The sequence below is a fragment of the Argiope bruennichi genome, chromosome 2, assembly GCF_947563725.1.
Source record: "Argiope bruennichi chromosome 2, qqArgBrue1.1, whole genome shotgun sequence".
Classification (NCBI taxonomy): domain Eukaryota; kingdom Metazoa; phylum Arthropoda; class Arachnida; order Araneae; family Araneidae; genus Argiope; species Argiope bruennichi.
Genome location: NC_079152.1, coordinates 3,248,073 through 3,264,327, shown reverse-complemented (window position 1 = coordinate 3,264,327; position 16,255 = coordinate 3,248,073). Strand labels below are relative to the sequence as shown.

The following is a 16,255-nucleotide window of genomic DNA, read 5'->3' as shown; positions in this document are numbered from 1 at the left end:
ATTTTTAATGATGATATACAACTTTCAAATTTATGAGCAGTTACTTATATAATTCAAAAATATCAAACTTTATCTTGGTGAAAGATAATTAAATTGATTTTAAACAAAATCTAACAGAAAAATTTTGTAGAACTGAACTAAACTTCAAACATTTTTATGGATTAATCTTACTTTAATAAAATCATACTACAATTAATAATATACTGATAATAAAATTATGTGTTTCTTTTCAAAGTAAGAAATGTTTAACAGAAAGTCTTTTTCATAAAATATAAAACTGAACAAAATGCATTTTTCTATCAAAATATCCAAAATTACAAAATATTAGATATGAAGATACTTTTAACTTCTATATCTGGAATGTGTGATATTAATAAAAACAATTTTAAAATAAAATTATCTAAGATTGTATATCTGATTATAATACAGTTCCATTATCAAAGAAAATGCAGTGTGTTAATTATTTTTAAATAATTGATGATGTGTATCAATTTTTTAATAATATAATATTAAATAAATAAAAAAAATACTTAATACATTGAAATACATACATTGTTAAAATACTGAAAAATTAAAATTTGAATTTACAAGAACAGAATGACAAAAAGTGAATGAAAAAGAAAATGAGATCATTTTAAATAACTGTACACTGCTATTTTTAGACAGCTTTGCAAACAAATAACAAGGAAGCCAGCAGTTTTGGTTGAAATCTAGTTTAGAGTATTTTTAATTTCATAAAGGATGCCAATCAAGACTGTAAAACAATTATAAAAGGATGCCCAATAATACTGTAAAACAATTATTCTCAAACATCTATATTTTCAGGTGGAAAGGCACCCTAAATACAAATTTTAATTGTAACAAAATGCAATGCTCTAGTATTATTTAAAAAATAAGATTTTTTTTTGAAAGTGTAGTAGCCACTAAAGTCAAGAAGAGTGAAACATTATCATAAAACCATAAAAAGTGCAAGGTTTTTTTTAACAATTTTTGTACATAAAGTTGCTATGTTTAACAAATTTTGACAAATGATGAATAGCAGAAAAGTGATATTGATCATTATTATTTATACATACTTCAAATGCAGTACAAAATATTTTAACTAAAAACCAAACACATTTTTAACTTTGTAAATTTCATTTATTCTCTGAAGTATATATGAACTTCTTTTAGGGATAATATTTAGTAATTCACATCGTAATGTATATAGGAATGCATATTATAAGAAAAATGACTTCAATACGTAGGTACATAGAATGAATATATAGGTATATGTGTAACTTTACTTAGACCTATATATAGAAAGAATATATAGGTTACTTTACTTTTAATAATTTTATTGACAGTAAATGGTGCCATAATGGTGACAGAATTAAAGATAAAATTTTGAAATTCCAGTTGCCAAAGAGGTACATATCCTCTACAGTTTGTATTAATAATATCTTCTGTCTTATCATAGTATCTATTACAAGTGTCAAGATAAAGTCAATACTATATGACTCAGTATTATATGACTCAGCATTAATATATGACTCAACAAAGGCAATCAAGTATGTAAACCCCAATGGACTGATCAGAATGAAATAAAAATACTGCAAGAATGATAATTTCCCACTATAATGTAGAGTTACACTGATAGGAACAAATAATAAACTTAATATTAATGCTAGTGAAAAATTTACTAATGCTAGTGTAAACAGGAAACCACCTAACATCAACAAGACTGAGCACATCTTAAAATAAAATTCTCTCTTCATTACCTCATAATCAGCATAAAAAAAATAAGTTACTAAATACCATGAAAACATTATTTTTAACTGAACCAAATATAACAAATCTGCATTGGAAAATGAAGATGACATTTGTATATAATTCAGACACATAGGAAAAAAAAGCATCATCATGCCAAAAAGTAAATTTAAACCAAATGCCTCAAAAGTTATGAAATAATTAATACTGCTTTCAGTTGAATATATGCAATTATTAGAGTTTGAAGTTTGAATTTTTAAGTACAAATATAGAGCTTTTATTATAACGGGTAATGCAATTAATGCAAAAGGTGGCATATACAATCCAATAGATACATAACTTCGAGTGCTTGGTAACAAATAAAAGAAAAAAGATTGATGGAACTTTTCAAGCAAATTATTTAAACTTCTTATAGAACCTTCCAGCACTCTTCCCATTTGTATCAAAGAAACAGATTCACGGCCTGATCTTTTATCAGTTACAGATTTTATAGTTAAAGCTTGTATACCAAAACGATGAAACAACCCATGGCCACCAGATGGAAGTCCTGTGGCTTGAAACAAAACCATGTGACCCATTGTGTTTAAATTATGCCACCAGCTTTCCCATGTTTGAGTTTTTAAAGGATACTTATTGAACCGAGACTGAAATGAGACAGGTATTTCTTCGCGATTGCATAATTCAACAACTAAATTAAAGAGATCCAAATTAGGTAACTGACCATGCAAACCTTCAATTTTAATATCAACATGTGAAAAATAATAATCAGTAATTTCAAGATTTATAACTCCTTGTATCAGTCCACTAGTACTGTGAAGTTTCTCACTCATAATATAATCTGATGTCAAAACACCAAAATAAGCATCCAACCAAGCTTGGAAACCAATATTTCCATGCTGTGTCACAAGAAATATAATGTCTTTACTCCAATATGCATGTCTTCGGAATACTCGGGCAAGTTCGATCATCAATGCAATGGAAGGTATCGTGCTTCCATCCTTACTCTTATAACCTCTGTACGGGGTTGAGATAACTATAGCTTCAGTGCTGGCCACTTTTGGAGCTCTCAAAACGGCATACAAATTACTGCCTTTAAAATATGACAACGCATCTAGAGGATAATTAACTGTGAAGTTATTTTCATACACATCGAGTCCAAGTTGTCGAAACTGTTCCAGAATCATTGCTGAAGGTAATGCTTTTAAAGAAAGAGCAGATACTTCCTTATTCATAGCATCTAGTAAACGAGAAAGTGCTGCACGTGGATTAAATTCTCGAACAACAAGACCTGGTAGCAGAGCATTTTCAGAAAAATAAGTTTTGTTATTGAAAACATCAGATGCCAAGACTGCAAACCAGACAATACCACAGACAAAACTAAGGATTATCAGTTTGTTTGAATGCTGAATAAGTATGGTACACATTTTCTTTCTGATTTTTGAATCATTAAGAAGACCCATGTCTCAAAATGACATTAATTTATGACTACTTTTAGTTCGTGATAAAAAATATTTAAAAGTTAATTATATAATAAAAGTAAATGTAAATTTACTCGCAATCTTACCAACAATTCTAACATGAAAGCCGACCCGAAAGGATGAAGTTTATTAACCGCGGTTAATAACACTTTGACTGTTGAAATTGACAGCGCATTATATAAATTTTAGTCCGAAAGAGTAAGTTCTTCATATATTTTATTAGATTAATTTAAATTCCAGCATGCATTTATTTTTTTCTTTAAATGAAATTATTTATTAAATTAACTAGAACAGCTAAAGATGCATAATCCACGATTTTTTGAATAACAAATAATTTCACTATTGTTATGTATATTCGTTCCAAATATCTGTTATTTATCATATTATTAACTAAAAATTATTAATTATTGTTAAATATAAAATTTATTAATTGTAGTTAATACTTAATTTACTATTTTAAGTAATGTGTGATTGAATTAATTTATCTATTTAAGCTTACTTTTTAATTTTAATTTTTTGACAACTATTAATTTAATTTATTTATTGGAGTAAACCATTCTCTGAAAAGTTGAATTTTAAAAAAAAAGTCATTTCTTTAAAATGTTCACTTTTAAAGATAAAATGTAAAGATACTTTTAAAGATGCAAGTAGAGAGTCATATCACAGGCAATTAGAAATGATCTTCATGGGACAACGCATTGTCAAATGCGAATATCGGAAAGTCAAGCGGAGCTGTAAACTTCAGAGTTATGAACACTTTCCGGTGATAGCTCCACTTTCAGTGATATGCGATTCAATGATATGATAATTCTAAGAATAACCGGTCCGTTCACTTTTCAACCCATTCTCAGATTTCTGCTTTTTCTTTTTGTGACTTTAGTTAAGGGGATGGGGCATTCCCTGAGGACACAAGAGAAGAATGTTTTGTGTTTCTGGAGTTTCATCCCCCGGGAGGACGGGGATCAGCCGAGACTCCTTCTTTTCTTTCAGAAGTGTCGGCTGACGGTTTACTTGAATGTCAATACTGGGAGTTGTTCCTTTACGGTTTTAGGTTGAAGGAAGTTCGGGACTCTTTTTATTCCTTTTCACTTACAACATATTTGCCTATTACAGACTTCAAGATTTTACATTAAGATCGCACATAAAATTGAAATCGATTGATTCCTTCGGTGTCTTTTTAATACATCCATCTAAGAATCATCGATCGTATATTAAATTTTAAGCATTATGAATAATTTTTTTTTGTTTTGTTTTTCAGTGCCCAAAGTAAAAACATCAATAGTGAAGAAACTATGGATGTTGAAAATGTATTAATATTTTATTTTATTTATTTATTTATTTTAGAATGGCAACGTTATTTAAGAAATATTTTTTGCTGTCTCATTTTGTAGATGGCAACTTAGAGTTTGATCCCGAGATGGAATAAACAAAGTTTGAATTTTTTACCCCTGGGATATCGTTTTTCTATTTTAATATAAAAAGCGAAAGAAAACGGTGTTTTTCTTAGGCAGCTTTAACATTTTTTGGCTTCCACGACAGGATTTTCTCGAAACAAAATAAATCAAGATGTTTCAAGCGATAAAAGGTTTAAAAAAAGAAGATCTGAAATATGTTGCGTCTAAAATTGGAGAAGACGTATCAGAAAATATTACGATAGTTGAATTAAAAGATCTTATTTTAAATAGTTGTGAATACAAGAAGGATCCAGAATTCGTCCAAGAACTTTTAAGGAATGTTATTTCGGAAAGGAAATTAAAAGAAGAAACCGAAAAAGAAGATAGAAGATTGCAGCTTGAAGCTGAAAAGGAAGATGGAAGATTGCAGCTTGAAGTTGAAAAAGAAATAGAAGAAGAATACAATCTCAAAATAGAGGTGAGTCATTTTCTGCTAATTCTACTGCTGATTTAAATAATTCTAAGAGAAAGTTTATACTGCCTAGATTAGAATTTAGACAATTTGGCGACGATATTAAAGATTGGCTCCCATTTTGGAGTCAATTTGAGCAAATACATAAAGATGAGGATATCGCACCAGAAGACAAATTTCAGTACCTAGTTCAAGCAACAATTTCTGGTTCTCGTGCTAGAGAGGTTGTTGAAAGTTTTCCGCCAACTGGCGCCAACTATCAAAAGGCTATTGATAGTTTAAAATCGCGTTTTGGTAGAGAAGATATTTTAGTGGAAGTATATGTGAGAGAATTATTAAAATTAATTATTTCTGTGCAAACAAAAGAAACATTTTCATTAACTTCTTTGTATGATAAGCTTGAATCATATTTACGAGCATTAGAAACATTAGGTGTAACCACAGATAAATGTGCATCCATTTTGTATCCTATGGTTGAATCTTGTTTCCCAGCTGATTTTTTAAAGGCTTGGAATCGTAGTAATATTTCCAGTATTAACTGTGACGCGAAAGGAAGATTGGATAATTTGATGCAATTTTTGAAAACGAAAGTTGAAAGAGAAGAAAGAATATGTTTGGCTGTAGCCGGTTTCGGTTTAGGAAAGGGCCAAGAATATAATAAACCTTTGAAAAAGAAACCATATAGCTCGGAAAATTTGATAAATAAAGTACCTACAGCTATAGATTTGTTAACGACTGCTGCAAATAAAGATGTACAGAAATCTTGCGTTTTTTGCGGTGGTAAACATTCAAGTTCAGATTGCTTTACAGCTCAAAAAATGACTCTATAGGAAAGACAAAAAATAGTCAAGGAAAAACGATGCTGCTTTGCATGTTTATCGCCATTTCACGCAGTTAAAAGATGCCGAGCAGTTTTAAAATGCCCGATATGTTCTAAAAAACATTTTCCTATTATGTGTGATGTGCTTGATTCGCAAAAGATGTCTGTAGAGGGAAAAGAAGATAAACCCGCCCTAGATGTTAATATGGCTAATTTTAATAAACACGGCCCTAAGATATTTCTTCAAACTCTCAAAGCTAAACTGGTATCGGATAATAAACAGAAAATTGTGAGGTTACTTTTTGATTCCGCATCACATAAATCTTACATTTTGAAAAGTGTAGCTGAAGAAATGAATTATACACCCGTTCGATGTGAAAAATTGGTACATTCTCTTTTTGGTGGCGTTATCACTAACGAATTTAAACATAATTGTTATAAAGTAAAATTGAGAAATTTGATTGGAAATTTCGGCTGTAATTTTGAAGTTCTGGATCAGTCTATCATTTGTGACAACATTAGATCGGTTTTTAAAGGTCCCTGGATAAAGGAATTAGAGGAAAATCAGATTAATCTAACGGATATTAGCGATACTTGTGAAGGCATTGATATTCTAATTGGAGCTGACGTTATGGGTAAAATGTTAACTGGCAAAAGAAAAGTCTTATCTTCAGGTCTTGTCGCTGTAGAAACTTTCTTAGGATGGACCTTAATGGGTAAGGTACCACAGGAAGAATCTTCGGAAGAAAACTTAACGATAACAGTGCTGTCCTTATTTGTAAATGAAGCTGAAATCACAAATTTATGGAAATTAGATTCAATTGGAATCAATGATCCTGTTGAGAAAAAATCTAAGAACGAGATTGATCTTCGGACCAAGGAGCATTTTTTAGAAACGGTAACAATTAATAAAGATGGTCGATATGAGGTTTGTTTACCATGGTCTGATGATAAGTCACCTTTGCCCGACAACTTGGATTTGGCGAGGAAAAGGCTCGACTACACTACCTCAAAACTTATAGCTATAAATATGTATGACAAATATGAAAATATTCTTCTAAATTGGTTAGATGAAGACATAATAGAGGAAGTTCCGACCAACGAAATGAACTCCTATGGTAATTATTTACTTCACCGTGCAATGATAAAACTAAGCAGCAGCACTACTCCAATTCGTCCGGTGTTTGACGCTTCAGCGAGATTAGCAAATTATCCATCTTTGAATCAGTGCTTGGAATGTGGTCCTAATCTCATTGAGCTTATTACAAATATTCTTCTTCGATTCAGAGAGGGACAGCTTGTCGTTATAGCTGACATCATGAAAGCTTTTCTGCTAATTAGTATTCGTAAAGAGGATAGAGACTTCCTTCGGTTTTTGTGGTGGGAAAATAGAGAAGAAAAGAAATTGAGTGTTTTTCGTCACACAAGAGTTGTTTTTGGGGTAAAATGTAGCCCTTTTCTTTTAGCTTCAGTAATTGAGTACCATATTCAAAAATGTGAAGGATTTGAAAAATCTTTGAAGAAAAAACTTTTGGAGAGTTTCTACATTGATAATGTCGTTACTAGTGTCGACAGTAAAGACCAATTAGATCGATTCATCGACAATTCTAAAACCTTGATGGCAAAAGGTGGTTTCGATCTTAGAGAATGGGAATGGTCTGGCGTCTGTGAAACTAATTCAAAGGAAGAAACTCAGGTATTAGGTCTTATTTGGAATAAGAAATTAGACACTTTGAAAATTAACATGAAATGGCTGGATGACATTAATGTGGAAAAAGTAACTAAAAGGAGTATGTTATCTACAGTACATAAAGTATTTGATCCTTTTGGATTCACTGCACCAGTGATGCTTTGTCCAAAAATAATGCTACAAAAGGCATGGAAATTAGGTACAAGTTGGGATGAAGAAATAACTGGTGAGCTTCGTAAAGAATTTCTACAGTGGTTTCAAGAACTTAAGCATTTGTCTGACATACAGATTCCTAGGTGTGTTCAAGCATCTTCAAAAGATATAAGTAACTGCACTATTCATACGTTTGTTGATGGAAGCAAAGATGCATATGCTGCTGTTACATACCTTAGAATAGAAAATAATGGTCGAATCGCGCTATTTCTACTTGCAGCGAAATCTCGAGTGGCTCCTTTAAGAGGCACAACTATCCCAAGAATGGAACTTTTTGCGGCGGTGATTGGAGCGAGGCTAGCGAATTTAGTTGTTGAAGCTCTTGGTTGGAAAAATGTTACGATATATTACTGGAGTGATTCTACAACAGTGCTTGCATGGATATTACGGGAAGAAAATTGGTCTGTCTTCGTTAGGAATAGAGTCCAAGAGATAAGGGAGTTGAGTAATCCTACATGATTGAGACACATACCTGGTGATAAGAATCCGGCAAATTTACCTTCCAGAGGCAAAACATCTAGTCTCCCTAAGATGGTGGGAGGGTCCACAATGGATGAAAAATGCTTTTGAATTTCAAAACATTATGGGTTCCTCCAACCATGATTGGAATGAAGAAGAGATTAGAAAGGAAAAGTCTAAGACAAATTATATATTATCAAATAATGAAGCCTGTGGTGTTGCAAACTGGTACTACAAATATTTTTCGAACTATGATAGAATAGTTCGTCTTGTTGCATGGATCCTCCGCTTCAAGAACAACTGCAAAAATATAACTGAGAAGAAGAATGGTGAATTAACAGCTACAGAATTTCAAGAAGCAGAAATGAAGGTTTTATTTATGATACAGAATGAATCTTTTCTCCCGGAAGAGGAAAAGAGATTAAAAACCCTACAAGTATTTAAAGACGATCTTGGCATCATCCGTTTGAAAACTAACATTATTTATCGCAAGGACAGTGAAGATTTTCTTAAACCTATTGTACTTCCTCCGAAGCATGAAGTGGTAAAGCGGTTAATCTATAATGCTCACGTTAAGAACTGTCATGCTGGAGTTTAGATACTATTGAATGTACTTAGAGAAAAGTACTGGATCCTAAATGGAAGAAAAGCGGTGAAACATGTGGTGGCCAATTGTATTATGTGTAAAAGATATAGCTCAAAGAACATAGAAGTTATAAGTCCCCCTCTTCCAGAAAATAGAGTAAAGGATGCTGCGGTGTTTCTGATAACTGGCGTTGATATGGCTGGACCTTTATTCCTTAAAGACAAGAAGAGCTGGGTTCTAATTTTTACTTGTGAAGTGTACAGAGCAGTTCATTTCGAGCTTGTTACTGCTGCATCGACCGATGTTTTTTTTAATGGCCTTTAGGATATTTGTTTCTCGCAGAGGAAGATGCACAACAATATACTGCGATAATGGTTCCAATTTTGTTGGAGCAGCCAACTATTTAAAACAACTGGATTGGAACCGTATCCAAAATTATGGAGCAATAAACTCTATTGACTGTAAGTTTAATCCTCCAACTGCTGCCTGGTGGGGCGGAGGGTGGGAGAGATTAATTAGAATTTTAAAAGATCTTTTGAAGAAAGTATTAGGACAGGCACGTCTCAATTATGAGGAGATGATAACGGTTTTGGCAGACTGCGAGCGTGTAATCAACTCAAGACCTCTAACTTACATTTGCGAAGAGGAAGCTATAAAACCAATTTCTCCATCGATGTTCATACAAGATGTGCATGAATGCAATCTTCCTGATATAGATGCTGTAGAGCAAAATTCTGTGAGCAATAGATTCAAATAGAGACAAGCAGTGCTTAAAGACTTAAGAAATCGTTTCAGATCTGAGTATTTGGGTGCTCTCATACAGCGGAGAAATAAAAAATCAAGAAAATGTACAGTTACTGTTGGTGACATTGTTATGGTGGGAGCAGATAATAAAAAGAGACTTTTCTGGCCTATAGGTCGTATCATTGAAATCATACCAGGTAAAGATGGACATGTACGACTTGTTCGAGTGCAAACTTCACAGCAGAATTTCCTGCGACCAATTCAAAGAATATATCCATTAGAGTTAACATCCTCTGATGACTTCTCCACTTCGATGACACCAGATGATTTGAATAAGTCAAATGACATCACCAAAACTTCTGACAACAAGATAAAATTTAGTAGAGCCGGAAGAAGAATTAAATTGCCAGAGAGACTGAACTTGTGATTTATTTTGTTTTGATTGGACATTTTCACATTTATTTTCATTTTTATACTTAAATATTAATTGAAAATTTGTAAAACGTTGCCATTAATTGAATCTCTTAACTGTGTTTAACTAATAGTATTATATTTTGATTGTTATTTATAATCAAAAGGTGGGAGGATTTTGAAAATGTATTAATATTTTATTTTATTTATTTATTTATTTTAGAATGGCAAAGTTATTTAAGAAATATTTTTTGCTGTCTCATTTTGTAGATGGCAACTTAGAGTTTGATCCCGAGATGGAATAAACAAAGTTTGAATTTTTTACCCCTGGGATATCGTTTTTCTATTTTAATATAAAAAGCGAAAGAAAACGGTGTTTTTCTTAGGCAGCTTTAACAATGGATTCATTTTACTTGAAGTTGCAGTTTTTGATATTTCTACCTCATTTCTGCTGTTTTTGATAACGATCTAGTGTTTATCATGAGGTTTCATGGTACACTAACCAGAGAATAATCAATTTTATATTATTAAAATAAAAAAAAATTTAATTATTTTTCACGACAAAGAGGTCTTATATTCTTTTTTGTTAAATATATTTGAAAATAAGAAATGATATCGTGTAAATATTTCCCATACAAAATACAAGATTTTATGGCTGTGATTTCATAGATCGTTCTAAAAGAAACCATTCATTTCTTCTATAGAATCCTTAGATGAATGGACTATTTTAGGCATAACTAATTTTATATTCCTTTTATAGATTTTTTTTTTTTTTTTTTTTTTTTTTTTTGTATTCTTAAAATATATTTTGAAAAATATAACTTTTAAAAATCTAGTTTTTAAGGTTGGATGACGTAATATATTTATGCATTGCTCTTAAATGCGACTCTTTTAAAACTGATTTTCTCTATTTCCTACATTGTTTAACATTTGCTACATTGTTTACGACTTTTAAGTATTACAAATTGGGCAAAGATATTGCTTTCCCCTTCTGCAGATTTTCTGCCCAGTAGGAATGCTAATTAATTCCCAGCCACCCGAAAGCAGTGTCAGGACACCAGTTGCTTATCGCGTCGAGTGTTCGCTTTGTGAGAAGAATAGGTCCTTCTTTTTTTTCGATTTCTGAGAAAAATTCAAATTGCCTTGTAGTTTCAAAACGCAGCAAATCTGTGTGGGAATTGGTAACCGTTTTTCAATTGTTTCATATGACACTGCATAAAACTTACATAAAAGACAAATGTATATAATTTTTACCTTGATAAGGGTCTAGTTGTTACAAATTAAATGTGTCCGATCCTTTGAATGAAAAAAAATGTTTAAAATTATGAACTTTTTTATTATATTGAATTGTAAAATTATTTCTCGAAATTTGGGAGAAAGATTTAATTCTTGAAACAAAAAGTATATATTTGTATATATTTTATATCGGGTGAATTTATTTCTTGTTCCGCTATTAAAATATTTTTATTTGGGGTTTGTGTGTGTGTGTGTGTGTGTGTGTGTGTGTGTGTGTGTGTGTGTGTGTGTGTGTGTGTGTGTGTGTGTGTGTGTGTGTGTGTGTGTGTGTGTGTGTGTGTGTGTGTGTGTGTGTGTGTGTGTGTGTGTGTGTGTGTGTGTGTGTGTGTGTGTGTGTGTGTGCATTTTTAAGAATAAGTAAAATTAATTTGATCTCATAGTATCCAAAAAATAGTATTGTTTGAATATTTTCTAACCATTAATGAATTAAATTCTTACTTATTTACCCTACATTTTTATTATACCACATTTCTTCATAGTATTCTCTAAAAGTTTGCGAATACTAGGTTTGCTTCTCCATAAAAATAAGATTTTTACCGAATTAACATTTTTCCATTTTTTTTTTCATTAATAGTCTTATTCTACTACAATATTCTGTATGTTTACCGTAGAAGGACTTAAGGATTGAACTTTTTCCACCACTTTTCTATGGGTTAAATTTACTGTTGAATTGCCATTAAATGAAAGTATATATTCTTTTGTTTACATAAAAATAAAGAAGAGAATAATTTGATTTTACAATAAAATAATAACTAAGTAAGAATCTTATACGATGTACAACTGCATTAAAATTCAAATTATAACAAATGGTATAATACAATAAGCGACAAATTTAATAATATTATTTATATCACTACTTGGGATGAAGTTTTCAAGCAAATAAAAAATCCCTAGTGTCCATCCAAATGTCATTTAAATACATTTTTTAGAATTCTTTATTAACTTTCTTTTCTGCATAAAATCGTATAATCTGCAACAATCTTGCATTTTATCTTTATTTTTTTAACATTAAATCAACTAAATTATGTTAAAAAAACAATTTTAAATTTAAATCTACATTAATCACAATCTAGTTTAATGAATCAAATATATTCCTCAGTAGTTTTCGAAATAGATTCTTAAATAATTATCATTTTAAAATTTGGGGAACAATAAAATAAAATTATCCTGGTTAAATTTTTTATTTAAAACAAAAACTTGAAAAGATGTAAAAAGCCGGAAACAAAATGGAACTGCAAATATCAGAAAGAGTGGTGAAGAAAAAACACATTCAAGTCTCCACATGTGTTTAGTAATTGCCTATTTAAATGAAAGATATTGATCCTATTTTATCAGATAGTGTTTTTTTCCCCAAAAAGTCGTCATAAAAGATGGTAAAAGGTCGAGTAAACTCAGGAAGGGGGCGAATAAAGGACGGATCTCATAAGCACAAAACGTCTGCTGATTTTCCGCAAGCCTTTTACCCACGCGCCGATATCAATCAGTAGGCATTTTGAGCGCGATGTTTCATATTTAACACACTTTGGAAAACAGAAGGGAAAGTATCTGGACGAAATTTCATATGAAATAATACTTTTCTAATGCTTTCATAATTTAAATCCGAATTCTTATAGAAAAATTGGCATGTTTTGACGAAAATTGATTTAAAAAAGTTCTTTTTTTTTCTATGTTATTTAAGAAGGCATCAGTTCTCCAAAAAGGAAATTCATTTAATTTAAATTAATTTCAGTTTTTCTCCAAAACAATTACATGTGCAAACAATAATTTAATACAGAAATATTTGTACACATAAGAAAACTAAGAGTTACACACGCATACATGCGTGCACAAAAAAAAAAGGTTGTCGTATTTAAAATCTAGAATCTATAATGATTAAAGAATAAAAAATGCCATCAAAAACATAACTTGTAAAAAAAAACCAAGTCTCGCAGCTCAATTCTTCTATCGTAAAAAGTTGTGAGATCCATGTAATAGCAAGTCGGTCAATTTATTCAGTCCCTACTTAGGGGTCCTTCTGTCTTAAGTTATTACGTAATTAGCTAACCTAACAACATCGTATAGTAACCATATCAATATTAAAAATCTTTTATGGCTAAAATAAATAGATTGACTTGGCCATCGCATAGATTGACTTGGCTTCTCGGTGAACTTCGGGATGAGACCCCATCGCATGAAATAACAATGTATCTTTACATTAAATTAGATTACATTAACATATTATATTAAATTTGATTGTTTGATGCGATTGCCAAGTTAATCTATTTATTTTAACCATAAAAGATTTTTAATATTGATATGGTTACTATACGATGTTGTTAGGTTAGCTAATTACGTAATAACTTAAGACAGAAGGACCCTTAAGTAGGGACTGAATAAATTGACAGACTTGGTATACATGGATCTCACAACTTTTTACGATAGAAGAATTGAGCTGCGAGACTTGGTTTTTTTTTTACAAGTTATGTTTTTGATGGCATCTCATTTCTTTTTGTATGTAGTCTTCCTCTTTTTCTTTTCCGGCACTACTTCTTGAGCTTCAGCTACATTTTTTCTTAAAGCCCACTCCCTGTCTCTATGGGTTTTTCTCGTAAGCTTTGATGTCACAATTTTTGACAAGTCTGGACGGTAAAAGCTTCTTAGTCTGTTGTATTCACAAATTGAGGATTCCTGCGCTTTAATGCTTCCAAAGTCGACATTAATTAGATGTAAGCCATCCAAACTTGTAACTCTCGAAAGTGCCACGTAAGCTTGACCGGATGTGAATACTGCAGAACCTATATCCATCAGTGCATTATTTAGACTTAGGCCTTGACTTTTGTGTATGGTTATAGCATAGGCTATACATATGGGAAACTGTTCGCGATGAACATAAGCTCTATTAATAATTTCAAATTTAGTTTTGACCGGACTAAGCTCGTAAACATGTTCTTTATTAAATGTGATGTATATTTTCTTAATTATTTTTCTATTTTCCGGATCAACCTTTACTCTTTGCACTATACCGATAGAACCATTAACTAAACCAAGACTCACGTCAATATTTCGCCTTAACATGACTTTTGCTCCTATTTTTATAATTATGTTCTCTTCGAGGCCTGCAGTCATAGAAGCATCGTCTTCATATTTTTTATGCATTCACGAGCTCTTTTTGTTAGGTATCTGGGGCAATCTATGCTATCTACAGCTGCAAGTTTTATTTCGGGATGTGGAAGAGATTTAAGCATTGCAGTATTTAATTGTTGACACATGTTTTTTGTAGGTAATAAGCAAACGGTATCATCAGGAAATTTCGAGAGGTGTTCAATTATTTCAATTAATCTGTTTTCATTTGAATTGGATTTGAGAGTTATTAATCTAGTCAAGAGTAAGTCGCGGTTTTTTTCTGTAGTTACACCTAATCTTATTCTATTTAGCATTTCAACAAAGTTAGAATCATTGAGCTGTCGCATGTTAATAGTAAGTTCATCGTATATGAACAGTTCAATCCACAGATTCGGTATAGTGAGGGAACCTAATAACTTGTTAGTTTCAGCAGTTGATAGTTTTTCAAAAGGTGACTTTTCTCTTACCGGCGGAAGCTGTAAGAGATCTCCGAAAACTACAAGATGTTTTTTTCCAAACCACCCATTCTGATCGTCGTTTGTGTCGAATATTTCAGATAAACGTAAATGAATATATGTTAAAGTAACATTGAATATCATCGACACTTCGTCTATGATAAACAACACTACTTCTTTCAAATCTGATCTCAGAACTTGGAGCACTTCATCAGAAAGTGGCTTGTACTTCGGTGTTTGCTTGTGTTCTACAGGCAGTTGCAATAGTCTATGTATAGTCAATCTATTCTATGTATAGTCAGCTATTCCTGTTGGTGTACTAACTGCCACTTTTTTTGTTTAAATACGTCTTAACCCAAATTTTCAGAGTTTTTATTAAAAAGCTCTTTCCAGTGCCACCAGTTCCACTCACAAAACAGCGTAAAACGTCAGCGTTATTATCGGTTGTGTCCATTTTATTTGTGATCATATCGAAGACTCTTTTTTGATCGACACTAAGTTTTGCGATCATACTTTGAAGATCAGTTTGCTTTCTTCTACCAGATTGATTTTCTGAAAGTCACCCATTGCGTTTGCAGCTTCCACAGCTTCAAATTGAATTATTTCAGCTTCAAATTGAAAAGGATGGTACAGCCGTGCCGCTTGTTTTTGCTCGACTTGGCGGGGGCACTGCAGTGCCCCCAGATATATATATATATACAGTGCGAGTCAAAAAAAAGTAAACACTAATTTTTCATGTGTGAAACAATATATAGCAAATATATTATTGACTTGTAACATAAATTAATATTGCATAGTTAAATAATAAATATTAAAATATTTAAATCGTTATAAATATTAAACAAATTGTAATTACAAGAAGAAATAAGCCGCTTAATCAAAAAATACACCCATTTTTGAGCGTCAAAAAAAAGTAAACACTGACAAGTCTTTCACTATAACGTTATCAATTTTGTAAGTGCCACCACTTTTTTTTCACAGAATCTTAAACAAAAGTGAATTCTTGATGTACATTTCGCTCTTCTGTTAATTTCTGAAATTTTCTGGAACATTTTTAGAAAACTGGATATGGGGAAACAAACATCACTAGAAACGAGAAAAATAATAATAAATTTGAAGAAAAACGGAAAATCATTACGTGAAATAGGACAAATTGTCCAAAGGAATCATTGCACGGTCAAAAAAATCATTGACAAATATACGAAGTATAAGCAGATTAAGGATTTTGAAAGAACAGGAAGACCAAGAAGACTTACTGATGCAGAAGTTAGAACTGTAGTACGAGAGATAAAACAAAATCCAGCTGAAAGTGCTGTAAAGATAGCGCAAAATGTATCTCAGACATCAGGAAAATCAGTAAGCGCAAGTACTATAAGAAGAACTCTT

At 31.6% G+C, this 16,255-nt stretch overlaps 3 protein-coding genes across 3 annotated transcripts; 2 read left to right on the top strand and 1 right to left on the bottom strand.

Annotated features, from left to right (window-relative positions):
* Positions 1–374: 374 nt before the first annotated feature.
* Positions 375–3,346, bottom strand: LOC129962119 (glycosylphosphatidylinositol anchor attachment 1 protein-like). The gene has a single exon (XM_056075853.1). The coding sequence runs from the start codon at positions 3,207–3,209 to the stop codon at positions 1,317–1,319; it is 1,893 nt and encodes a 630-aa protein (XP_055931828.1). The 5' UTR covers positions 3,210–3,346; the 3' UTR covers positions 375–1,316.
* A 3,198-nt stretch (positions 3,347–6,544) lies between these two features.
* Positions 6,545–8,275, top strand: LOC129958499 (uncharacterized). The gene has a single exon (XM_056071021.1). It carries the CDS (start codon positions 6,545–6,547, stop codon positions 8,273–8,275), a length of 1,731 nt encoding a protein of 576 aa, XP_055926996.1.
* A 679-nt stretch (positions 8,276–8,954) lies between these two features.
* LOC129958490 (uncharacterized) lies at positions 8,955–9,618 on the top strand. The gene is made up of 2 exons (XM_056071002.1): positions 8,955–9,118; positions 9,204–9,618. The coding sequence occupies exons 1-2, from the start codon at positions 8,955–8,957 to the stop codon at positions 9,616–9,618; spliced, it is 579 nt and encodes a 192-aa protein (XP_055926977.1).
* The last annotated feature ends 6,637 nt before the right edge of the window (positions 9,619–16,255 follow it).

What these genes read in the sequence shown, in the direction of transcription:
- LOC129962119 (XM_056075853.1), bottom strand. Translation starts at nt 3,209, where the DNA reads ATGGGTCTTCTTAATGATTCAAAAATCAGAAAGAAAATGTGTACCATA.
- LOC129958499 (XM_056071021.1), top strand. Translation starts at nt 6,545, where the DNA reads ATGGGTAAAATGTTAACTGGCAAAAGAAAAGTCTTATCTTCAGGTCTT.
- LOC129958490 (XM_056071002.1), top strand. Translation starts at nt 8,955, where the DNA reads ATGTGTAAAAGATATAGCTCAAAGAACATAGAAGTTATAAGTCCCCCT. An exon ending in CTAATTTTTACTTGTGAAGT is followed by an intron (nt 9,119 to 9,203) that starts GTACAGAGCAGT and finishes TGTTTCTCGCAG; the next exon opens with AGGAAGATGCACAACAATAT.